Below are 23,519 nucleotides of genomic sequence, written 5' to 3' on the forward strand. Positions count from 1 at the left end.
AAATCAGTGTGACCACCTTGGTTAACTAAGGTGATAGTACTGTAAGGAACACAGCTGGATTCACTAGTTGTGGCAACAGTACTACCAGACTCATTACCCTCAGTACCAGTAGCAACACCAGTTGTTCCATTGTTTTCTGTTGAAGTTGCAACGCCAGATTCGTTACCGTTAGTTTCAGTAGATGATTCTGTGGATTCAGCACAAGATGTTTCTGTATCTGTTTCATTACCCTCAGTGCCAGTACTACTATTATTGCCACTTTGGGCAGATCCCGTTTCACTGGCACTATCACCACCAGATTGATTACCTTCAGTACCGGTAGCATTTCCAGTTTCATTTCCTGGAGTTCCAGTCACATCACTTGTTTGGTAATCATCAGTTCTCGTAGCAGTATCTTCATCAGTTTCGTTACCTTGGTTGCTATTATTAATACCAGTGCCGGCAGAAGAATTATATGTATCGTCCTCTGATGTCGTGGCTATTACTGTGGAATCATTACCTTCACTTGTTTCGCATGGAACTGGTACTATAACAACCCCAGTCTTGCTACCATCACGATTAATCACAGTATTGGTAGTGTAACAAACACTTTCAGTTGACCAACTGATACCAGTTTCAACCGATTCAAACTCGCCTTCAGTTCCAGTGGAATTAATATATCCAGTTTCATGACCTGCAGTAGCGGTATTGTCACCTGTACCATTACCTTCCGTTCCAGTAGCGGTGTTGTCGCCAGTTTCATTACCTTCAGTTCCAGTGGCAGTGTTATCACCAGTTCCACTACCATCAGTTCCAGTAGCTTCTCCAGTTGCACCAGTTCCACTACCATCAGTTCCAGTGGCAGTGTTGTTACCAGTACCATTACCTTCGGTTCCAGTAGCAGTGTTCTCACCATTTCCATTACCTTCGGTTCCAGTGGCAGTGTTATCACCAGTTCCATTACCTTCAGTACCTGTGGCTGTATTCCCGTCAGTTTGATTGCCTTCGGTGTCCGTAGGCAATTCGGACCATTCCTCGCAAGACTCGGTCTCAAATTCATCATCCGTAGTTTCAGTTATGCTCTCGGAAACATCACCAGTCTGTTTACTCTCACTACCAGTAGTACCACCAGTAACACCAGTTTCATTACCTTCAGTACCGGTAGCTCCAGTTCCAGTAACACCAGTTTCATTGCCTTCAGTACCAGTAGCACCAGTACCAGTTGCACCGGTTTCGTTACCATCAGTACCAGTGGCACCAGTACCAGTTTCGTTACCTTCAGTACCGGTAGCTCCAGTTCCAGTAGCTCCAGTTTCATTACCTTCAGTACCAGTAACACCAGTTCCAGTAGCACCAGTTTCATTACCTTCAGTTCCGGTAGCTCCAGTACCAGTTTCATTGCCTTCGGTTCCGGTGGCGTTAGTGTTACCAGTTTCATTACCTTCAGTACCAGTAGCTCCAGTACCAGTTTCATTACCTTCAGTACCTGTAGCCCCAGTTTCATTACCTTCAGTACCAATAGCTCCAGTTCCAGTGGCTCCAGTACCAGTTTCGTTACCTTCGGTTCCTGTAGCACCAGTACCAGTTTCGTTACCTTCGGTACCAGTAGCTCCAGTTCCAGTAGCACCAGTTTCGTTACCTTCAGTTCCAGTAACACCAGTTCCAGTAGCACCAGTTTCATTACCTTCAGTTCCGGTAGCATTAGTGTTACCAGTTTCGTTACCATCAGTACCAGTGTCATTAGTGGCTCCAGTCTCGTTACCATCAGTACCAGTACCAGTTGCACCAGTTCCAGTAGCTCCAGTTCCAGTTTCGTTACCTTCAGTACCAGTAACACCAGTTCCAGTAGCACCAGTTTCAATATCTTCAGTACCAGTAGCTCCAGTTCCAGTTTCATTACCTTCAGTACCAGTAGCTCCAGTTTCATTGCCTTCGGTACCAGTGGCACCAGTACCAGTAGCTCCAGTTTCATTACCTTCAGTTCCGGTAGCATTAGTGTTACCAGTTTCGTTACCTTGAGTGCCGGTGGCATCAGTATTACCAGTTTCGTTACCTTCAGTTCCAGTAACACCAGTTCCAGTAGCACCGGTTTCATTACCTTCGGTTCCTGTAGCACCAGTACCAGTTTCATTACTAGATTCAGTTGCGGTATTGGAGTCAGATTCATTATCATATTCAGTACTAATGGTGTAACCAGATGCTCCACTTTCTTCAGTGTCAGTAGCAGTATCAGAACCAGACACAGTCTCGTCATTAGTTGCAGTAGTGTTACTAGACTCGTTAGTACTTTCCACTTGTGAAGATTCACCCGAAGCGTCAGTTTCAGTCTCAGTATCATATTCAGTAGATTCACTTTCAGTAGATAAAACTGAAGATGTAATGTCATTTGTTGTTGTTTCTTCTTCAGTGGATGATTCTTCACATTCTTCTTCAGTTGACAGAGTTTCATACTCAGTTTCAGTTTCACATTCTTCTTCAGTAGTAGGTTCCTCTGTTTCACAATCTTCTTCTTCTTCTTCTGTTGTCAGCTCGATGTTTGCTGTGGAAGTATTTGACACTTGAGTCTGCGTGGTAGAACTAGTTATCTCACATGGAGTAATGACCAAAATCGTGTCAGTGCCAGAATCTGTGCCAATGATGGTACTAGTAGAAGTTTTCTCACTTTCCCAGCAAGTAGCCGCACTAGTTGTAGCATGAATTGGATCAAATTCAATCACACTTGCAGTTTGTCCCGGAGTTGCGGTATATGTAGTATAACTAGTAGTAACGCCAATATAAGTTGATGTGTATGTGACCGTAGGGACTGGTACATCGACAACAATTGTAATTGTAGGATCATTTGTATTGTATGGTTTGGTTATAACTTTAGTAGTCAGACCAGTCCATGTTTCTGTGACAAGGTGAACCTCTTGGCCATTTGCTCCAGCCACATTGTTGGAATATAATGACCATTGTACATTTGCAGAATTGTCAATTTGTTGGGAAGGATTATCAGAACATTTGTATTGGTTGGTGTACAGTAAATAAGTCATGACTCCAGGAACAGGAGAAATGAACGTATCGATGAATACACGGTAACCAGCAGGAACATTGTTATAGGTAATGGTATATCCTGTACTACTACATGTGGTTGTGAATGAGAATGAAGTACTAATCGATTCAGGGTAATACCAGTCATTCAATTTATTTGAAATAGCGGCATGGACTGCAGAACAATCAATTGTACCTGTATTGTCATTAACCTTCATACCTAAAGTACCAGATGTGTAACCAGAAGGACAATTCCCTCCTAAAAGAAAATGTTGCCATTTATTCACAGTTGGCATAATACGGGCACGGTACACAACTTCATTAGGGTCTGTTCCAGTACCTTCTTCGAATGTAGCTTGAGTAGACAAAATATTAGCACCGTCACTAAAGGAGATAGTGTTGAGTCCATTCTTGAAAACGCTGGCACAATATACATCAGTATCTAATGCTGAACCACCTATGTTAAATGTAAGTGGCACTGTAACAGTTCCATGAGCACTAGTCAGGTCTTGGACAGTGTTTAATAAAGTACATTCCATGGCCGAGGTTGTAAGTAAAACATCACCAGGAGAAAAGACACAAGTAGCGTAGCTGGTAGATCCAACAACCAAATCAATTGAGCTTTGGGTTGTTGTAAATTTGTATACACAGGGCATAGTTAATGTGAACGTGTCGCCAGGCAGCATAGTTGAACCATCGATATTCCAGTTAAATGTGGCCATCCAACTCGGAGAAGCGGGACTAGCATATGCGTAGTTACCACCATTGTTCCATACTAATGAGTTGAAAGAGGTGAAGACCCCAGTTATCTCTTGCGATGATACAAACGTAAGTAATAATGGTAAAAGTACTACCGACAAAATCATATTCGTTTGCTTTTAATAGGGTAAAGAAAGAATTGTCAAAGGGAGGGTGACGTGGGGCTTTTTATAAACGAGGGACCATCTTCCTTTTTGACATTTACTGGATTATCCCAGTAGGGAACTAAACGTTGATTCGTTTGCAATCGGTAAATATGGTTAAAAAATAATAAGGAACTTTTGCAGCTGGTAAAAAATATTTCAAAGTGCACATTTTTTCGTCAAGACAAATAAAACATATTGACGAGGATACATGAGTCAAGCCCGCCTTTAATGGTAAAGCCACCCTCTGGGTATAATATTACACGGTATTGAGCAATTAGTTTATGTTGCGAAAGTTTTCAATCATTTTTCATGATTAGCACCATATAATTTAATCAATAGCAGTAAATGAAGTTGCTGTAATTTCGCTAAACCTCAATTGGGCAGGTGTGAACCTTTTCTTCCCTCAATAATAATTTTAGCATTTATAAAATAGTATAGTTTAGATACGAATATTAGTACATGTTTCTACATGCTTCTGCATAACCGAGGTTTTGTTTCTGAATGAGACCATTCTATATCTCCTTGATGATAAATATTTTATGGTAAGCATCTTGAGGAATCAAACGAATAAAACACATATATTTACCATCAATACCACTGGTTTCAAGTACAATACAAGGACTATCACTATATTCTCCTGTGCTAATTAGTATGTATAACTGATTGTGTAAATGGCAAAAAAAATCAACGCGTTGTATTATCAGGAGCATACTTGAACATGCATAACCGCATTGTATTGTTGTGTGCGCCCCTTTATTATAAACGAAATAGTAATGCCCCTCTTTGTTAGCATTAGATGGAAGAAATCAGAAAGTAATTTTGCACATCTGTTTAATGAGTTAAACAAATCGTTCATTCGGTTCCTGGAATCGCGTTGATTATTTTTTTTGTCAGACAAAAATGTTTTTATACAGCCTGCATGAACTTGCTGATAGTTGCAGAATCAAAAATATCTTAGATCGGTAACGAGCTTAACTTTACCGGATCTGGCTATTAATGGCTAGCTTTTGCATATAAGGCATTGTTATCGTTAGTACTATCGTTTAGTTGTATTGTTCGTCATAAAAATTATGATACTATCCCCTTTTTTAAAAGTTCTACTACCAAAAACAGACATTTTTATTGGCTATAAGGAATTTTTCAAGTTATGTCAGATAATAATATCCCAGTAAACACATCCCTGGTTGCGATACATTTATATACAAGTATTTTTCTTACTTTGGAGTGTAATGAATCTACATCTATTGATTGGAAATATTTGCAGCTCTATAAAAGTCAGACATAGGGTGTTGATTATATTCAGCAATTAGATATAAGTTATATATATGAGACAATTGTTATATCGGGCAAAGTGCAAACATTTCTTGGTATTTAAATTTTTTTTAAATGTGGCTAATTCTGTAGTTTTTTGCAAAGCCCCTCCCCCACCCCCAAAAAAAGAAAAAGGTGGTGTCTGTCTGCTGCACAACAACCCTGACGCGCCAGGGGCAATATACCATATGACTCAATAATTATTCAGACCCTCTATCTCAGGGTTTAAGTGCAAGGTTATTGAACTTAAAGCCTCAATTAGTTTTGTAAAGAACAAGCAATGTTTTGGTAAAACTGGCGTGTTTAGCGACATCACATTTATTGGGCCATTCCACAAAATGTCAACCTCGCTTTAACACATCAAAACATTAAATTTTTATCCTCCTGAAAAATAACCTTAGCAGCATTCGATAGTGACAAATTACTCCACAGCCATGGTCAGATTACATTAGTTACGAATATGCCAAACCTTAGTGGAATGTAGTAACATAAGAGCTCGTCGTTTTTTAATTTTTTTACTCTGGTTTTTACTCCACATAAGTATTTCATAGATTTGCTATGCATTCAAGAGAAGCTATAAAGCAAAAACTCTAATATTCGAGAACTTTTCTCTAAATGGATAAAACTGATACGCGCTTAAAACTTATACTACAAGGAATGTTCCAATATTCATCCTACTGCAATATATGTTGACATCACACATCGCATAGTTGAATATACTAATTGGAGATTTACAATATACCAACGCTCCGTTAGTCCAGTATTCTCTATATTCCTGGTTGTTAAAACCAAGGAGAATATGTCCTGCAGTCCAGTGACTGCATCGTTGGAAAGCTTACAGAAGTGAGAACAAACAAAACAATATAAATATTTATAAAACTCCTGAGCCTATTCAATGGCAGCTAACGAGTCAAACAATACTGAAATGGATTCCCCGAAGTGGTCTCTTCTTATGCATTCGGCAAAGATTGGTGATACGTCAATGACAGTTAATTTCTCGCTGAATTTTTCCATGCATTCAGTGTCAATTGGATAGGTGTTGGTAACGACAATCTTATCAATGCACTTGCTTTCAGTCAAGGTTTCTAAACAGGAATCATTGAAAACACCGTGGGTGGCAATAAGGTAGACGGCCTTGGCACCACAGTTTAATCGTAAATGTTCAGCGGCAGCAATGAAAGAAGTTGGCTTGTCAATCATATCATCCAATATGATAGCAACCTTGTCCTTGACATCCCCAACTAAAGTGATCAACTTTTCTTGAGCTAATGATTCTGGTTCATCTTCATCGTCGTCGCTTTCAGCAGCGTCATAAGTACCACCCAATACATCACTATCTAAAAGTGAATGTGACTTGTCAAGAGGGGTAGGTTTAGCTCTAGTGTTGGTGCTATTGGCTCTGCTGTGGCTGACACTTCCATTAAGGTATTCGTCTTCATTGACTACATGGCCCTTGACTATTCTGGCAGTTTGTAATTCGGAAACAATATTATCGACTTCTTCTTCTTCATGACCTTCTTCTTCTTGTTCTTCGTGTACAGTCATGGTGGTGTTGGATTTTTGTAATCTCTTGCGTTTAGAATACCCATCTTGGGTTCTTCTTCTATCAGTGTGGATCATGGCGAAATTAATTTTCAAAGAGTCAGCCAAGGCAGTAACTCGCTTAGTACCACCGGGGTTCTTGGAAACAACCACACTAAGGTTCCAATCCTTGATATTGTGTTTGATCCATCTGGCTAAAGTTGGAGCACCAAACAAGTTATCCACTGGTTTAGTGAAGAACCCTTGCATTTGGGAAGCATGCAAATCCATACTAACGACATGATCAGCACCAGCCATAATCAATAAGTTAGCAAGCATTCTAGCTGTGATTGCTCCTCTGTGTTTCTTCATCTTCAGCTGTTTAGAATATGGGAATTGGGGAATAACGGCTGTGATCTTATTAGCGGAACCACCGCGACAGGCAGAAATTAAAATCAAAAGTTCCATTATATGGTCATTTATATGAGGAGAACCAGATTGGATAATATAAACATCTTCATCACGAACTGATACCCCGATTTGCACCGAGGTTTCACCATTGGAGAACTTCTTGAGGGTACATGGAGCAGGTTCGACACCAAGACGGTCACAGACTAATTTACCTAGTTCAGGGTGGGAACTACCAACAAAAATCTTGCATTTACGCATTGTAAGCGAGGAACTATATGTAGACGAAGACAACGTGGGGAGAATATGGACTATAGCAATTGCTTAAAACTGGAGATATTTCTTAGTTACACTGGATTATGTGTGTGTTGATGTAAGAAAGAAGGATTAACAGATAGCTGTGGTTGGATTATAGGATTGTACTACCGATAAGTCTTAACATCATAAAGAGAAATCTGGAACTGGCAATGGGAGAGCAGATGAAATTTTTTTTGGTTTTTCTTATTTGACTGTTGCGCGATGAGAAAAAAAAAAACCGAACCACTAAGTGGGTTATATGCAGGTTACGAAGATCAACAACTACCAACAAGAAACCAATAGCAAAGAGTAATGTCTAGCCAGTTTGACAAGACCAAACAGTCGCTTTCCCAGTATCAGAAGACTATTGCTGAGTCGAATTTGTTTGCGTCAATTACAAAGTCGCTATCTCCAGCATCTGATGGTATAACAACAATACGATGTCTTGCGTTGGGATCACCTATTGAAAGTATCAATGCCCGCTATCAGCTTGCTCTATTGGTTGAATTAGCCAAGAATGTCTCTGCATCGCATATATCTGTTTATGATCCGGTGTTTACGCCGGAAGATATAGACTTATTCAAAGATATTTTTGAAAACGTCGATACATTAGAAGAATTCAAAACCAATTCTACAACCACCCTTTACTTTCTACCACATGCCCCACTTGACCTTACGGAAACAATATTCAAAACACATGAACCAATGTTTGTCCTCGCCAATGATATAGTCAGTCATACGGACCGTCTAACTAAAGCCAAACTACTAGAAACGTATCCGGTGTTAGCAACTATGGTTCATATTGCCAATAAGTCAGAACAAGTAGATGATGGGTTTAAAGTGGTCAAGAAAAAGAAAAATAGACATGCATTGAAAGAGGTGCAAGTGGTTTATGATTTGGATATGGTATATTTTGACGATGTACAGGTGGAAAGGTATCCCGCTGATAAGGGAGATCCGTGGGGTAACTCTTTTTCTGATTTATCATTCATACGGGTGGTGCCGAAGAGTACTACAAAGGAATAGGTCGTTGAGAAGTAATGATAATCTTATCATTCGGTCTTATAGGAGTTACGTACTTTAATAGAATAAACAACTGAGTAACCACTGTACTACTAGATACCTCGTTTTAGCTTTAATTATTCAGCTCAACTTTTGAGACTTGTATTCTGTTTTACAGATTGATATTGTAATGTAGGTGTTTCAATCGTGTGTGTGTTTTATCTATTTTACGTTGCAATTTGAGCTCTGTTTATATTTATTGAAATTTTTTTGCAAAAAAATTTCCGATATTTTTAACCCAACATCGATCAATGTGCTACACCATCGAAATCTTCAACATCAAACAATAGCCATCCAGAACTCAATCTACCACTGCCTATTAAAAGCAATCAACCCTAAAATTGTATTTAGTCATTCTTCTACTGGATCAATCTCAATTGTAAATCCGTTACTTCAAGTAAAGCGGAAAAACATATCCTCATACCTGCATAGTAAGGTGGTGAACAATAATATATTGCCCTAGCAACGACGTTGGTTTCAATAGCATTGTTTACATGCAAGATCTAATAATGACTCCCGTCCCTTTTACAATTAGAGGCGGGCACTAATATGTGCTCAATATAAACCTATTCAATGGGTTCATTGTTTCTGTACGTATGGTGTGATAAATCGTTGTCAGTTAAGACTAATAAAATAACGAAGAATAAGATTCATTTCTAATTAAACGAATAGCAGAAGAATACCACAAAACCACCAGCTGATGTAGAACATTAACGACTGATTTTGTACCATATTTTGAAACACTAATAAAAGTCTGAATAGGATGAAACAAAGGTTGTATCAGCATCTTTTATCAAATCTTTATTGGTCTTGCTCTCCTATAGTTTACATTACCACCTGGTACATCTAAATTACAGTCAGTATATTGCTAGCTATTGTTATTACGGTTCGGAAATATAGGTGCAAATTTGAATATCTCTTGTAGGATTGGCTGAATCGATAGTTGCAACTGTCATGTTCGTGACATCTGAAACAGTACATGAAATTGCTACCAACAGTACAGGAAAATAAATTCTGCTCAAGAATAATTGCAACTGGTAGTCGTAGTCTAGTTTTATCCTAGATCTAGATCTACTCCACTTCCTAGAACACATCAACTTTAATGATACAACTTTGTAGCACATAATATAACACTTATCCAAATAACAATATATATTAATACAAATAATAGAGGAGAAACTTAAAAAAAAAGAAAGTTATGGTATAAATATCTAGATCAAACGTGGTTTTTTGACAATTTGATCATCCTCCAGTTTAATCGCACCTTTCAAAGCCGATTCTGATAACCCAGTACTTACGGCGGCGCCCTCACTCTTGTCCGTCAATAAATGCTTCGCCAAAATCAGATACAAGTCGTCCTTGGTGAAAGGCTTGGCCAAGATATCCGACATCCCATTCTGTAAATACGTAACCAAATCGTTGTCTTCGATATTACCAGTCATGGCAATAATTGGAGTCTTGGTGTCGAAACTTCGGATAACCAGCGTAGCCGTCGCACCATCCAAATTAGGCATGACAATATCCATAAGTACTAAATCATATTTGGTATGTTCCACTGTAGATATCGCGTTTAGCCCATCAGTCACAACTGTAACTTGACATCCGTACTTGACCAAGAATTTACGACAAAGTTGAATGCAGACATTGTCATCTTCAACGAGAAGAACGTGGAATTTGGCATTAGGTACTGTCGTGGTGGTGGCGGAAACTTCTGTAGGGCCAGGAACCGCCAAAGGAAGTCCACCGGCACCGGGTACTAGTGGAGATGCTGAAGTTGATGTGGTTTGAGAATGAGATTTTGACCCCTCTTGAGATGACGCGAGTCGCGATATAGATGTAGCTACCGCTACTGGGTTAGCTGTAGTGGCAGTTGCATTAGGGGCAGTGGCAGCACTAATTGGTGGGACTTGCTGCTGAGGTGGCTGCGGTACTGCTTGAGGCTGGGGAACCATTGCTGGGCCCTGCATTTGTGGGATGGCACCTGGTGAAGGAATCGCCTGGGCTGTCGGCGTAGCAGCTATGTAAGGTGGTTGGTTTCCATTTGTAGGCGGTTGCGGTAGTTGGATAGCAGGTTGTAGGTGAGGTGGAGGTGGAGGTGGAGGATTGGCAAGATGAGGAGGTAGTATTGATTGTTGTGGATGTTGTGGAAGTGCATTGGGTGGTGCGGCTCCTGGCGGTAATGCTTGCTGTGGCAGAGTATTGTGGTTTAGAAGATGTGAGGATAGACTTGGGAGGGAACTGCCAAATTCACTATTGTTCACTTCACCTTGTAGGCTCTGTGGTGGTGGGAAGTCCAATGGCGGAATCTTTATCCCCGCTTGGATCAAGCAGTTTACCAATATACCCATTGATCTATGGCTACGTTCATCGACAGTATTTATAGCCACGATATTCTCCACCAAGGTTTTGTATTTTCTCGTCAATATATTGATTTCCTGTTGTAGTTGTTTGTTTTCTTGTCTGAGCAGTTCCATTTGGTCTTTGAGTTGGTTCTGGCTGGTGAGCATTTGGGTATAATTGTGATTACATCGAGCTAAAGCTGCGGCATCAACGCCGTTGATTACTTGACTGGTGGTTGCCAGTGCTGAACTTGCTCCTGGAGTTGCCTTTTTCGAAGTTGGACCCTTTCTCTTGATATTATCCAACGACTCTCGGTCATTCTGTCTGAAATCTGGATGTTTAAACTCCCAAGTGTCGTCACCGTAGGGGTAAGTTGCTCTTTCTTCATTGGAGATTTTCACTTTATGGAAATCATATTTGTTCAACTGTCGAACAAAACTGGCGAAATTGGAGTGTTTGAAATGACGCGGAAGGATTTCCTTGGTGAATTCGTTGGTGTTTAGCACTACAAATGAGTCGCCAGTATGGGTCCATCGAACTATATCTTTATAGCTGTCTTCTTCCAACATTAGGAAAAGTTTCTTGACGAAGTCATTTGACCCACTCTGGTTGGACAGCGATGTGGTGGTTATTGTATTCATTGGTCCCGGTTGTGGTGTTTTTCTTTTAGGTTTTCTATCATCGGTTGACATAATGAGGGCATTTAAATTTACAAGGTTAATTGCGGATATGGGACAAAGTGATATAATGGGTAGCGGAAGAACGTTGTACTTTGAATTATATGGTTTGATCAGACATATATAACCTATTAGCTATACGTTTGGTAGAAGTACTTAGACGAAACGTTCTTCAGTTTTGTTTATGGTAAACTTTTCTGCTTAAATTCTTAATTTCCAAGTGACAATTTTGGAGTCTACTGCGTATTGGATGTTTTTGTGGTTTCTTTTTTTTTTTTTCTCTCTTTTGTATTTATTTTTTTTTTTGTCTTTGCCTTCATTGAAACCACAACAGCGGTTAAAGGGGGGGGGACTGTGCGGAAACTAACCCCCAAATATATAGGCAAGACGGATAATGAAGCAGGCTTAAAAAATTATTATTTTCCAATGTCATATTCGATTACACAAAGAAATGAAATTTACCTCACAATAAAATTAAACCTGGGCTATGCAGCATTACTAATTAAAAATAAACTCGACTAAAATTTGGTTGACATCAGTTTTCTGATTTGCCGTGTGGCAACAAGTCGTGCATAGCCCAGACGGGTTCTTGCGGAAGAGCCGCTTAAGCATAGAAGGTTGTGAAAAATAATAAACTCTAGATCTTTAGCAACAGTTGTTAATCTGGTTTGTTCGGAGTTGGGGATATTCGGATCTGTAGTCCCGTAATTATCACCGAAAACTGCATATCATTGTTGTGATGCTGCTTCATACAACACCTCAGTTTTACTGTGTTTATCTCCTTCAGTCTATTCCAAAACCGCGAACGTTTTATGTCGGCTCTACTCCCGATATGAAACGCCGATTACGTCAACACAATGGTGATCTAAAGGCCGGTGGAGCATTTAGAACCAAACGTAAAGGATCTCGTCCTTGGAAAGTGGTGACTATAGTGTATAACTTCCCATCGCGAATATCGGCATTACAGTTTGAGCATTCATTGCAACATCCACAATTTACGCGTCGCATTCTGCACGATGACCGCGTTAGTAAAAGTCAAAGCACCAGTTTGCATCAACGGTTGGCGAATATCAAGTTGTTGATTACTAGTCCTGGTTTTGTCAGAATGGACTTGAAAGTAAAAATATTTGATGACGAAGTTTATCTTGCATGGAGAACTGATAAATATGATGTTAAGTTTGACCGCGAAGTCGAGCTTGGCAAGTTTGATGAGCTTGATATTAACGAATGTGATGATGATTTTGATGCGATGAAACAAAAGGCTTTAGATGAAGATATTTCTTGTTGTATATGTAAAGCAAATATTGACGTGTTTAAAGATGTTCCTGAAATCACCTCAAGACACGAATTTGCAGAATTCCTTGGCCGGTTCCCCTTGGTTAGTTTGTGCTATAATACTAACTCCACGTTCCACTTGACATGCATGGCAAGATCCCAGGATCAGCTAATACCGACAAGTGTAAATTGTCCTTGTTGTTCCAAGTCTTTAACCTGGTCAAGAATCGTAAAAACTTCAACAAAGTTGCGGTATTACCTACTAAAGGACAATGTAAAGGGGTTAACCCAGCCTACCCAAGATGCATGTACTCAAGAATTACTTACACAAAATACACCATAAGCCATAGATATATGTATATAATAATAATTTACAACTCGTCATGGTCTACTCCTTGTTTGTATTCAAACTTAATTTCCCAGTCACTGTTGATTTTGACCTTGGGGTTCTTAATAGTAGTCACGCTGTCCTTTTCCGACACCTTTCCATTCCATTTCTTTCCTTCCTGTTCAATAATAACAGCACTAATTTCTCCTTTTACTCCCACAATAACAATCTTTTCCACAGTAACACTTTCGATCTGTCTCGAAAATTCTTCTGAAACCGACACACTGGCACTAATACCTTCTGATACAGCCTGGAATCCAATATATGATTTCTCGCCATTTTGATATGAGAATGATTCACCATCATCAATATATAAATCACCCTTTGCTTGACCATTTTCATCTAAAGCAATCACCAAAGTATATGGATCATTCTTCATTAACTTAGATGAACGACGGTATCTCGTCTTGAGTGGAATGATAGAGCCTCCTTTCAATAACATGGGGATGTCCGTCAATTCCACTGGCCGTTCAACATACCCACTTGTAAACACCTGGGATGAGATTTCTCCATTAAAGAAATCATAATAGATTTGACCCTGGGGAATGTAAATCAGGGATACATTACCGCCTTTTTCAGTTATTGGTTTAGCCAAGATTCCTGAATCACCAACCATGAATTGGTCATCAATCTTATAAGTATTGGTATCATCCAATGCATCGTAAAACATGGGTTTCATTACAGGGCGACCAGTCTCAGAAGCATGGTAGAATCCAGTGTAAAAAACTGGCAACAATACATATCTCAATTTGATAGCGTCTCTGATGATTGAAGTGTATGGTTCACCAGGAACCCAGGGTTCACGACGTGGTGAATCAATGTGGGCATGTCCTCTAAAGAATGGATAAAAGAGTCCGGTTTGGTACCATCTCGTCAATAATTCACTCAGAGGATCACCAAAGAATCCACCAACATCAGCCCCAGAAAACGGCATGTTTACAATATTGTGAGTAAGCACCATGGGGATCGATGCTTGAAGATAGCTCCACTTCGACATGTTGTCACCGGTCCACATAGCTGCTGTACGTTGTGACCCTGTAAAGTACGATCTAGTAAGGACAAATGGTCGTTGACGGTTTGAGTGTTTAAGACGGGCTTTCATGGCATTATAAGTTGCTTGATGGTAACTCATACCGTATAAATTATGCACGGAACGATGTTCCCAGTTGTTGAAGTGAATGTTGTCCTTGGGTGCTACAGTTTCCGGACCACTAAAAACTGATGGTTCGTTCATATCATTCCAAATGTGGACGTTGGCCGCCTGGGCAAGAAATGGTGATTTCCACGCGAAATGGCCAGCCCATGCTGGAGTGGCGTCGGGGTTAGTTGTATCTATCCAAACCGACTTTCCAGGCCAACAATGCCCATAAAATGCCTGGTTTGAATTGTCCTTCATAACAAGTTTCTTGGTAATGAATTCTTCACTGACACTGTATCCGTCCTTGAGATGAGGATCAATAATAACCACTAAATTACGTCCAGTTTGATCTAACTTCTGCATCATTTTTCCTGGGTTAGGAAATGCCTCTTTCTTCCAGGTAAAGTACTTCTTTTCATCTGTATATTCAATATCGAGCCAGATAGTATCATAAGGAATCTTGTAGGTATCGAATTTCTTGTGAACCTCCAATACATCTTTTTGATCATTATAGTTCCATCTACATTGATGGTATCCCAAGGAGAATAAGGCAGGAAGGGCGGCATTTCCTGAGATCTTTCCATATTGGCTGTTGGCATCATACGGGGTAGGTTCAATAATAATTATGAAATCTAACAATCCATTCTCAGACATCCAATGGGACAAGGTGTTTGAAGATGAATATTCGATATCAATGTATGTATCAGCTGAGTTTATCCAGTAAACACCAACAGTTACTTCCAGTTTAATACCTAAAAGGAATGGAATGGAACCATACATCGCTAAACGTGAATCTAAATCATATTCAAAAATATCAACATTGTAAAGACGATAGGGTTCCTTATCCTTCAGTCTAGTATGTTTAAGAAGCAATGAATCGGCGTGTTCTGGAATACCATACACATGAGTAAAGTTAATGAAATTGAAATCAATGGCCATGGACTCGGGTCCAAGTGGGAGAGTATCCTTACTGGAATCGGCAAATGAATCTTGAAACATATCAAAGGAAGTTTCCTGTGAGAGAAGTTCTGATGTGCTACCCTCGCGTTCCTTTCTTCTATGTTCCAAATTGAGGAATTGCTTGTCATTTACGGTCAATTGCACTTTGTTTTGGTAAAGGAATGAGAATCTAATAGGATAGAACTCCAATTCAACTTGATGGTCATCGCCATACTTCAATACAAGTTTATCTTCAAGTTGATCACCAGTCAATGGATGATAAGCAACATTTTGTTTAAATGCAAAAGTTTCAGTTTCATTATATCTCTGTTTATTGACATGTTTTACGGTGTCGACCACGTCGCTATTCAACTTTTCATCCAATTGAAACCGGAAATTGCCTTCAATAACGGAAATTTTGAATGGAAAATCAACATCCACTAAACCATGCACTTTCTTGACAATACCGGTGATTGAATCGTCCGCAAAACTGAGAGAACTGACATCGATGGAGTAAGGGGACTGGTATTCGGGATCCAGCTCGACAGCCTGGGCAAAATGACGATTCCGATGACAGAATCCTGATTGAGAACACTTCTTAAAGAGGTATTCCTTAACGGCTGAGACCGTAGTAAAGAAAAGTATGAAAGTTATAAAGAGTGAACTTTTCATGGTATTCTAGCTTGGTTCGTGGGGAGGAGGGAGGAGGAGTCAAATCTAGGCGATCTAAGATTTTTTTTTCAGGGGGAGGAAGGGCTGCTGCTCGTTTAATAGGGAAACTTACACTTTATTCAAACAAGGAAGCTGAAATGCACAGCTGAGAATATAAGCGACAACAATAGGTATTCTAATTTATTTGATTTATGTTTTGAACAATGGTTTGGTAGAATATATCAATATCTGAAAGACTGTACTGTTGGTAAGTACTACATGTTGCTGGAAACGTGGCTTACTTTAAATTTACCACCAATTTTATACCATTTCAAGCGACACAACTTAAAATGGTATGATCAGCTCATCATATCTGAGCTACCCCCTGATATTTAGTTGTTTTTATTTTTACATTGGAAATAAAGGCATGGCAGCATATGGATACGTTTACATCCATAAATTGGCTGTGACTGTTGTTCCAGAAGTGATTCGATAGGTAATATACTTAAAATTTGGCAACCAACATTTTACAACATGCATACTACAAATACCAATTGTGATAATCATAGTTGATATGCCATGTTCAACCATTAACTTATGCTATTATTAACGGGAATCATGCTTTGTTAAACAGTTAGTCGTGTGCGTTACCAATATCTCCAAGTTAACGACAAAGCAAAAACGAAGAACAAGAGAAAAAAAAAAATCAACTTGGGAACAATCTCAGAAACAACCAGCAAATTTTCATTTTTACCGATAATCAAAGAACAAAAGGTACACATAGCATACAACCACTGTCGCGTACTTTATAGACTCCCACAACATTAAGTAGACAGTATCTCTTTACCTTCCCACTTTCCCATTACTCCTTTGTTTTCATTTGCTGCTGTTGCCAACTCAAACTTGATTCCTGAGCTGATTAGGCATCACGTTTTAAATCAATTACAAAGGCAATACTAGAGTTAACAACTGCCTTAACATTTCTGGTTCCACTTGCAGAATCAATATAGGATACAACCAACCATGTCAAAAAGACCATCCGAATCATCAACACCTAATCCATCTTCACCACCACTCAAACGAGCCAAACCTTTACAAGAGTTGAGCGACTCTGGTCCTTTGACTCAAGAAGATGTAGTATATTTCCAGAAGGAAGCCATATGGCGACAAATGACTAGTTATCGAGAACAAGTCAACCAATTGCGACTGGAAATCTCCAAGCTACAACAAGATGCCCTGAAGTCTAATAAAGTAGTCAAAGTTTTGATTGGCTGGTACGATCAGATTATTTCATTGTGTGATAATAATGATGGTTCTTCTAATCATAACTTATTGTTGATATTTGATGAAGGTGATGATAAACTTGAACAAAAGCGAGAGCAGTTGAACAAGATTCTTACATCAAAAATCTTGTTGGCAGAAGAAGATATGAAGAAGCTAGAAGTTATTTCTCAAAAATTGGCATCATCAACTGCATTCAACCAACAGCTCACTCAAGAAAATGGTGCATTACAAGCAAGACTTGATGCTTCTAAAGACAAGGTTCTCCAATTAACTAAAGAGATTCATCGGTTGCAATCCAAGTCGTTGAAACGAGCCCAAGGTATCAAAGAAGAAACACCAGTACCTGAGAAGGAATCATCAGCACAGCCCGAAGTGAAACAAGAAGCCAATGGTAGTGATGATTCAAAGAAACAAGCAGAAAGCACTGATAATCAAGACGAGCTTGTCAAATTAGCTGGTGAAGTGGAAGAATTGAAAACTGCAAACACAATCCTTACAAATCAACTTGAAGAATTAACACAAAGCTATCAATTGCTGACGCAAAGAGCCCTTGAATTGGAACATAAATTACACAATTTGGAAGAAACTGACTTGGAATCAAATATTCACTACAAAAAGATTGTCAAGAATAACCAATCGTTACAAGAGCAAATTGGAAAACTTTCAAAATTAAATGCTGCCAATATTGCCAAATTGAATGAATTTGAAAAACAGCAAAATTCAATAAAGGCAATCATAGAAAAGGAAATTTTGGAAGAAAATGATTCCTTGAAATCTCAATTAGCCAAGAGTGAACAAGATTTAGTAAGAATTAGAACAGCCCGTGATGATTTAATTTCCAAGAATTCTATTTTGACTAGCCAATTACAAGATCAAAAGACTAATCAAGAATTGCTTGATTTAAACAAGGCATTAGCTGCCAGAATTGAACTGTTGACTGAATCCAAATTGAATGAAATTTCCGGAAGTCCTGGTCTTGCCGAGTTATCACCTCCTGAATTGATCTCCAAGATACAACAATTGAATAACGACATTAAGGAAATTGAATTGGCGTTTAAGGAAACCAGAGAGGTTTCATTGAAGAAATTGGAATCTGCAATCGATTCAGAAAGCTTGATCAAGAAACTTACTATTGAGAAAACCAAGGCTGATCAAAAATATTTTGCACTGATGAGAGTTAAAGATTCATTGACTAACGAAAACAAGGTATTGAAGGTTCAAGTGGCCAAATCTCAAGAATTAATCAAGAATCTTAATGAATTAGAAAAGAATTATTTGAACAAGATTGAAATCTTGACGAAATCATTGAATGATTATAAGATAATTAAAGAAAACTCGTTGCAAGAGAATCAAAAGTTGCAAGACACAATCAAGTCTTTGTCCATTGCTAAAGAGTCACTTGAAACTGAAATCTCGAGAAGCAAGGAAAAGCTCGTTGCCCAAGCTAATGAAGTGGCCAATTTGTCTAACGATTTCAATAAACAAAAGCTTGAAATTAACAAGTTGGAAAAATCGCTTAAATCAACAGAATCAATTTTACAAAAATACAAAACAAACAATACTAGTTCACTACTTGAAGAGGATGAACAACAGATAGAGGCATTAAGGTCCATTGCTAAATGTTCGGTATGTTCCAAGAATTGGAAAGATACTGCAATCACGGTATGTGGTCATGTATTTTGTTCAAATTGTACTCAAGAAAGATTGGCTGCAAGATTAAGAAGATGTCCACTGTGTAATAAGGGATTTTCCGCTAATGACTTGTTGGCTATTCATTTGTAGAACTGTTGACCTTTTCCTCTTGTATATTTTGATAGATTTTGTATAATTAATTTAAACTTCCTTTTTGCAATAGCTTTTACCAGACATATTGCTGGTTCCTTACAGGTTATATTTCCCGTGAAAGATCAAAGTTATGAGCCTCACCCACCGCTTATATTTTTTTTACAGGTTACTCAAACACGTCTCCCTAAACCAGAAAAATAAAAAAAACAAAAACGAATGCGCTGGCAAAAAAAAAAAAATTTTAATGCAAGCAAAATCGCGCAGACCAAAATGTTAAAAGGTCGTGTGAAATTGAAGAAAATCAGGCGGAATTAACGGATTACCCGGACGTCACGAGTGGCAAAACAGAAAAAAAAAGTAAAATAATTTTTAAAATAAAAATCAATTGTTAATTTTAATCCCAATTTGTCATTGGATAATTTAAATTGGTATGCCTGTAGTTTGACACTTGAATGACATCGAGCTTATGATGTGGTTGTTCCGTACTTGTTCTCCAGGTAGATAAACAAGTTGGCAGGAAATATAACCAGAAAACAAGGTCAAAAATTGTAGAAAGTTGCCATTCCATTCGAAAGAAAAAGGGGGGTGGAAATCGGAATGGAAAAAAATTAAAATAAAAATTTTTTTTTCTTCTGAGGATTTCGTTGGCTGGCTGATTGGACAAAATTTTTTTTATATAAAAACGACAAAAATTCCCGTTAATTTTTTACTAATATCAAAAGAAAAAAAAAAACTTTTCCTGTTTGTACTTGATTCTCATTGGTTGGAAATTCGGCGTGTTTTACAGGTTAGTTCCCATAATTTACAGCTTATCGCTATACTGAATCTATTGGTTATAAATTAAAAGAAATTTGCACTTGTGCTTACAAAAAAAACTTTGACCAGAGAACTTTTCCCCCTCCTCGTTATTACCCGGATTTGGCTGCAAACCCGTACTTTGTTATCTGAGGTAATTGTTAGATCACGTGATAATCAGCAAGCCATTTTTTTTTAAGGATTACACCACCGACATATATATCCCCCACTATACTGTGCTTGTCGGATTGTGTTTCTTGTTGCCATCATACATTCATTAGAAGTAATTACTTTCATTTAAACTAATACAATTCCCAAAAGTTATGTCCGAAGTGGGAACAAGTACTCCTGTCCAAACTCCATCATCAGAAAGCTATCATAAAATGAGTGAAGACCATAGTATTCCAGAAGCAGTACAGTCACAACCACCAGTTGAGGTTTCTGAACTAGCACAGCATCCTCTATCGCCACCAAATCCGTCCCCTGTTCCAGAAAAGAGAAAGTTGGAAGAGGATGGTGGTGACCAAGACGTTGATTCTTTGTTCAATAATAACGACATTGAACCTGAAACTAAACGATTGAAGGTTGATGAGGATGCACCGGCTACCGAGGAAACATCTGCTCAGGTTGAAGTAAACAATAAACCTGCTGAACCCGCTGCAGAGCCTGCAGAGCCAGCACAACCAGTGGAAGGTGTGCCTGAACCAGTCAACGAAAAAACTGCTGAAACACCTGCTGAAAACCAAGAAGATAAAGCTTCCGAAGCTCCAGTTGCATCTCAAATAACCCCGGTCGAAGTAACCCCAGTAGCTACAACACCAGTGGAAGGTTCAACTGAACCACAAGCCGCTCCTCCAGTCTTCACAGATCCGGCACCAAAACCTCCTCAAGAACCAGATATGGATAACCTTCCTGCTAACCCTATACCGGCCCACCAAACCAAGTTTGCTCTTAATGTCATAAAGGCAATCAAGAGACTTAAAGATGCTGTCCCATTCATTCATCCGGTTGATACTGTCAAGTTGAACATTCCCTTTTATTACAACTTCATTCCTCGACCTATGGATTTGTCCACCATCGAACGTAAACTCAATGCTGGAGCTTATGAGGACTCCACTCAAATTGTTGATGATTTCAATTTGATGGTTAATAATTGTAAGAAATTCAATGGGGAATCAGCCGGTATCTCTAAAATGGCTATGAATATTCAAGCCCATTTTGAAAAACACATGTTGAACTTCCCACCTAAGGTGTTGTCAACTGCAACTCCAGCCAAGGAATCCAGAGCTATTTCTCCTGCTCGTGTTGATGCCAAGATACAATCAAAGGATTCCTTAGCTGCTCATAGACCAAAACGTGTTATCCATCCACCAAAATCAAAAGAATTACCTTATGACGTACGTCCAAGAAAGAAGAAGTTTGCTGCTGAATTAAGATTCTGTAATCAAACCATTAAGGAACTCATGTCCAAGAAACATTACAATTACAATTTCCCATTCTTATCTCCAGTGGATACCGTTGCTTTGAACATTCCAAACTATAATGAAGTTGTTAAGGAACCAATGGATTTAGGTACCATTCAAACCAAGTTGGCCAATAACCAATATGAAAATGGTGATGAATTCGAGCATGATGTTCGTTTAGTGTTCAAGAACTGCTATTTGTTCAATCCTGAAGGTACAGATGTCAATATGATGGGACATAGATTAGAAGCTGTGTTTGATAAGAAGTGGGCTAATAGACCGGTTCCAGAACCAACTCCTCCTCAGAGTGAAGTTAGTGATGGTGAAGCCAGTGATGATGACTATGACGATGATGTTGAAATTAATGAAGATATGTTGTCGGAAATTCCTGCCATTCAATTCTTAGAAAACCAATTGATTAGAATGAAGAAGGAATTGGATGAAATGAAGAAGGAACACTTGAAGAGATTGCGTGAACAACAAGCAGCTAAGAGAAAAAAGAGACAACAACAAAAGGCTAAGTCCAAGAGTAAAAAGACCAAGTCTCTGAAGGATACTCATCCACCCCCACCAAAGGTTACCCCACCTGCACCTGTTGTGACTTATGAAATGAAGAAACAAGTTTCAGAAATGGTTCCTAATCTTTCTGACAAGAAGTTGCAAGCATTGATCAAGATCATTAAGGATGATGTTGAAATCAGTAATGAAGATGAAGTTGAGTTGGACATGGACCAATTGGAAGATAGAACTGTTTTGAAGTTGTATGATTTCTTATTTGGCAAGAAATTATCCTCGAAAATGGCCAACAAGAGAAGTAAGCCAATCTTGGGAACAAACATTGATGAATTGGCCCATTTAAGAAGTCAATTGGCATTATTTGATGAAGGTGAAACTGGAGGTAGTGGTGGTAATGGATTCATGGGAATTACTAATAATGATGAAGAATCTTCTGAAGATGATGATGCCTCTTCAGAAAGTTCTGAAGAAGAATAGTTTTTACCTAGTCTTCTACAGTAATTTCTCTGTATTATATAACTATATATGTGTACATACTAATACTTGCATTAATGTGACTTGTACGTACATTTAAAAAACTGGTGATATTGTGCATTGTGCACGACCTTCGATGATAAAAGAAATTCTTTTTTTTTTTTTTGAACTACAAAATAAATTTTGCTTATTTGCAACAAACTACTTCAAGTAAACATCAGAATGACAACATCGGAAAGAGTGCCACGAGATCCAAAGTATCAACCACTAAATGTCATCAAAGCGGCAAAGTCCGAGAATAGACCAGTATACATTGCTGGTCCCATGGTACGATATTCCAAACTTCCATTCAGAGAACTAGTACGTCACTATAAATGTGACATTGTGTACACACCTATGATACTTGCACGTGAGTTTGTACGTAATGAGATTGCCAGATATTCTGATTTCACTACCAACTCAAGAGATCGTTGTGTTATTGTCCAAGTTGGAGTCAATAACGTTGAAGATATGTTGAAGTTTGTGGCTATGATTCATCCATTTGTAGATGGTATTGGAATAAACTGTGGATGTCCAATCAAGGAACAAGTACGTGAGGGAATCGGGGCAGCTTTGATGAGTGAACCAAATCTTGTTGCAGATATGGTCAGAGCTGTAAAAGAAAAATATGGTAATACCGTGTGCATAGACACCAAGATTAGAATACATCCAGACATCAATGAAACCATCCTGTTTGTAGATAAAGTGGTTGATGCGGGTGTCGATTTCATAACTGTCCATGGAAGAACAAAGAATACTAGGTCATCTGTCCCAGTTAATTTGGATGCCATAAAGGCGATCAGAAACCATGTTCCAGCAAATATTCCAGTCATTGCTAATGGGGATGGGTTTTCACTTGCTGATTGTCACCGTATTGCAAAATATACCGGTGTGGATGGTGTCATGTCTGCTCGTGGAGTTCTCAAAAACCCTGCATTATTTGCAGGCTATGAAAAGGCCCCATGGGGTGCCATTGAAATGTTTATGCATTTATGCACTGCATATGGGCTTCCCTTTAGAGTAGCACAACATCATTTCTCGGAAATGTTGGAAGACATTATACCACGACAATATGTCAAGGAAATGAACGAAACCACCTGCATGATTGATTTAATAGACTGGTTTGATAGATACTTTGTATTGAAAAGAAAAGGCGAAGATGGGTTTGCTACTGGTGTAGAACCAGTTTGGCATTTGGATAAACTAGAGGGATTACAATTATAGATAGTTTTAATTAATAAT

The 23,519-nt window shown here is 38.8% G+C and overlaps 9 protein-coding genes across 9 annotated transcripts; 5 read left to right on the plus strand and 4 right to left on the minus strand. All coding sequences in view use genetic code 12, as the record gives it.

The window, feature by feature from the left end:
* Nucleotides 1–5,166: 5,166 nt before the first annotated feature.
* On the minus strand, nt 5,167–7,611 carry SPAPADRAFT_61022 (ribose phosphate diphosphokinase subunit; the record flags this gene model as incomplete). Its single annotated transcript, XM_007375133.1, has 1 exon — nt 5,167–7,611. The coding sequence occupies one exon, from the start codon at nt 7,413–7,415 to the stop codon at nt 6,114–6,116; it is 1,302 nt and encodes a 433-aa protein (XP_007375195.1).
* A 95-nt stretch (nt 7,612–7,706) lies between these two features.
* SPAPADRAFT_61023 (uncharacterized protein) lies at nt 7,707–8,850 on the plus strand (the record flags this gene model as incomplete). The annotated part of the gene is given in 2 exon segments (XM_007375134.1): nt 7,707–8,701; nt 8,716–8,850. A coding segment is annotated over 1 exon segment (545 nt), but the record flags the coding sequence as incomplete, so codon positions are not given.
* Nucleotides 8,851–9,109: 259 nt separating this feature from the next.
* SPAPADRAFT_61024 (uncharacterized protein) lies at nt 9,110–9,694 on the minus strand (the record flags this gene model as incomplete). The annotated part of the gene is made up of 1 exon (XM_007375135.1): nt 9,110–9,694. One exon carries the CDS (start codon nt 9,635–9,637, stop codon nt 9,395–9,397), a length of 243 nt encoding a protein of 80 aa, XP_007375197.1.
* Nucleotides 9,695–9,724: 30 nt separating this feature from the next.
* SKN7 (kinase-regulated stress-responsive transcription factor) lies at nt 9,725–11,545 on the minus strand (the record flags this gene model as incomplete). Its single annotated transcript, XM_007375136.1, has 1 exon — nt 9,725–11,545. One exon carries the CDS (start codon nt 11,543–11,545, stop codon nt 9,725–9,727), a length of 1,821 nt encoding a protein of 606 aa, XP_007375198.1.
* A 724-nt stretch (nt 11,546–12,269) lies between these two features.
* SPAPADRAFT_50535 (endonuclease) lies at nt 12,270–13,148 on the plus strand (the record flags this gene model as incomplete). The annotated part of the gene is made up of 1 exon (XM_007375137.1): nt 12,270–13,148. One exon carries the CDS (start codon nt 12,270–12,272, stop codon nt 13,146–13,148), a length of 879 nt encoding a protein of 292 aa, XP_007375199.1.
* Nucleotides 13,149–13,176: 28 nt separating this feature from the next.
* ROT2 (glucan 1,3-alpha-glucosidase ROT2) lies at nt 13,177–15,942 on the minus strand (the record flags this gene model as incomplete). Its single annotated transcript, XM_007375138.1, has 1 exon — nt 13,177–15,942. The coding sequence occupies one exon, from the start codon at nt 15,940–15,942 to the stop codon at nt 13,177–13,179; it is 2,766 nt and encodes a 921-aa protein (XP_007375200.1).
* Nucleotides 15,943–16,944: 1,002 nt separating this feature from the next.
* Nucleotides 16,945–18,987, plus strand: BRE1 (E3 ubiquitin-protein ligase; the record flags this gene model as incomplete). The annotated part of the gene is made up of 1 exon (XM_007375139.1): nt 16,945–18,987. The coding sequence occupies one exon, from the start codon at nt 16,945–16,947 to the stop codon at nt 18,985–18,987; it is 2,043 nt and encodes a 680-aa protein (XP_007375201.1).
* Nucleotides 18,988–20,137: 1,150 nt separating this feature from the next.
* BDF1 (chromatin-binding protein) lies at nt 20,138–22,336 on the plus strand (the record flags this gene model as incomplete). The annotated part of the gene is made up of 1 exon (XM_007375140.1): nt 20,138–22,336. One exon carries the CDS (start codon nt 21,249–21,251, stop codon nt 22,239–22,241), a length of 993 nt encoding a protein of 330 aa, XP_007375202.1.
* Nucleotides 22,337–22,460: 124 nt separating this feature from the next.
* On the plus strand, nt 22,461–23,501 carry DUS4 (tRNA dihydrouridine synthase; the record flags this gene model as incomplete). Its single annotated transcript, XM_007375141.1, has 1 exon — nt 22,461–23,501. The coding sequence occupies one exon, from the start codon at nt 22,461–22,463 to the stop codon at nt 23,499–23,501; it is 1,041 nt and encodes a 346-aa protein (XP_007375203.1).
* Nucleotides 23,502–23,519: the final 18 nt, after the last annotated feature.

The sequence above is a fragment of the Spathaspora passalidarum genome, assembly GCF_000223485.1.
Source record: "Spathaspora passalidarum NRRL Y-27907 unplaced genomic scaffold SPAPAscaffold_4, whole genome shotgun sequence".
Classification (NCBI taxonomy): domain Eukaryota; kingdom Fungi; phylum Ascomycota; class Pichiomycetes; order Serinales; family Debaryomycetaceae; genus Spathaspora; species Spathaspora passalidarum.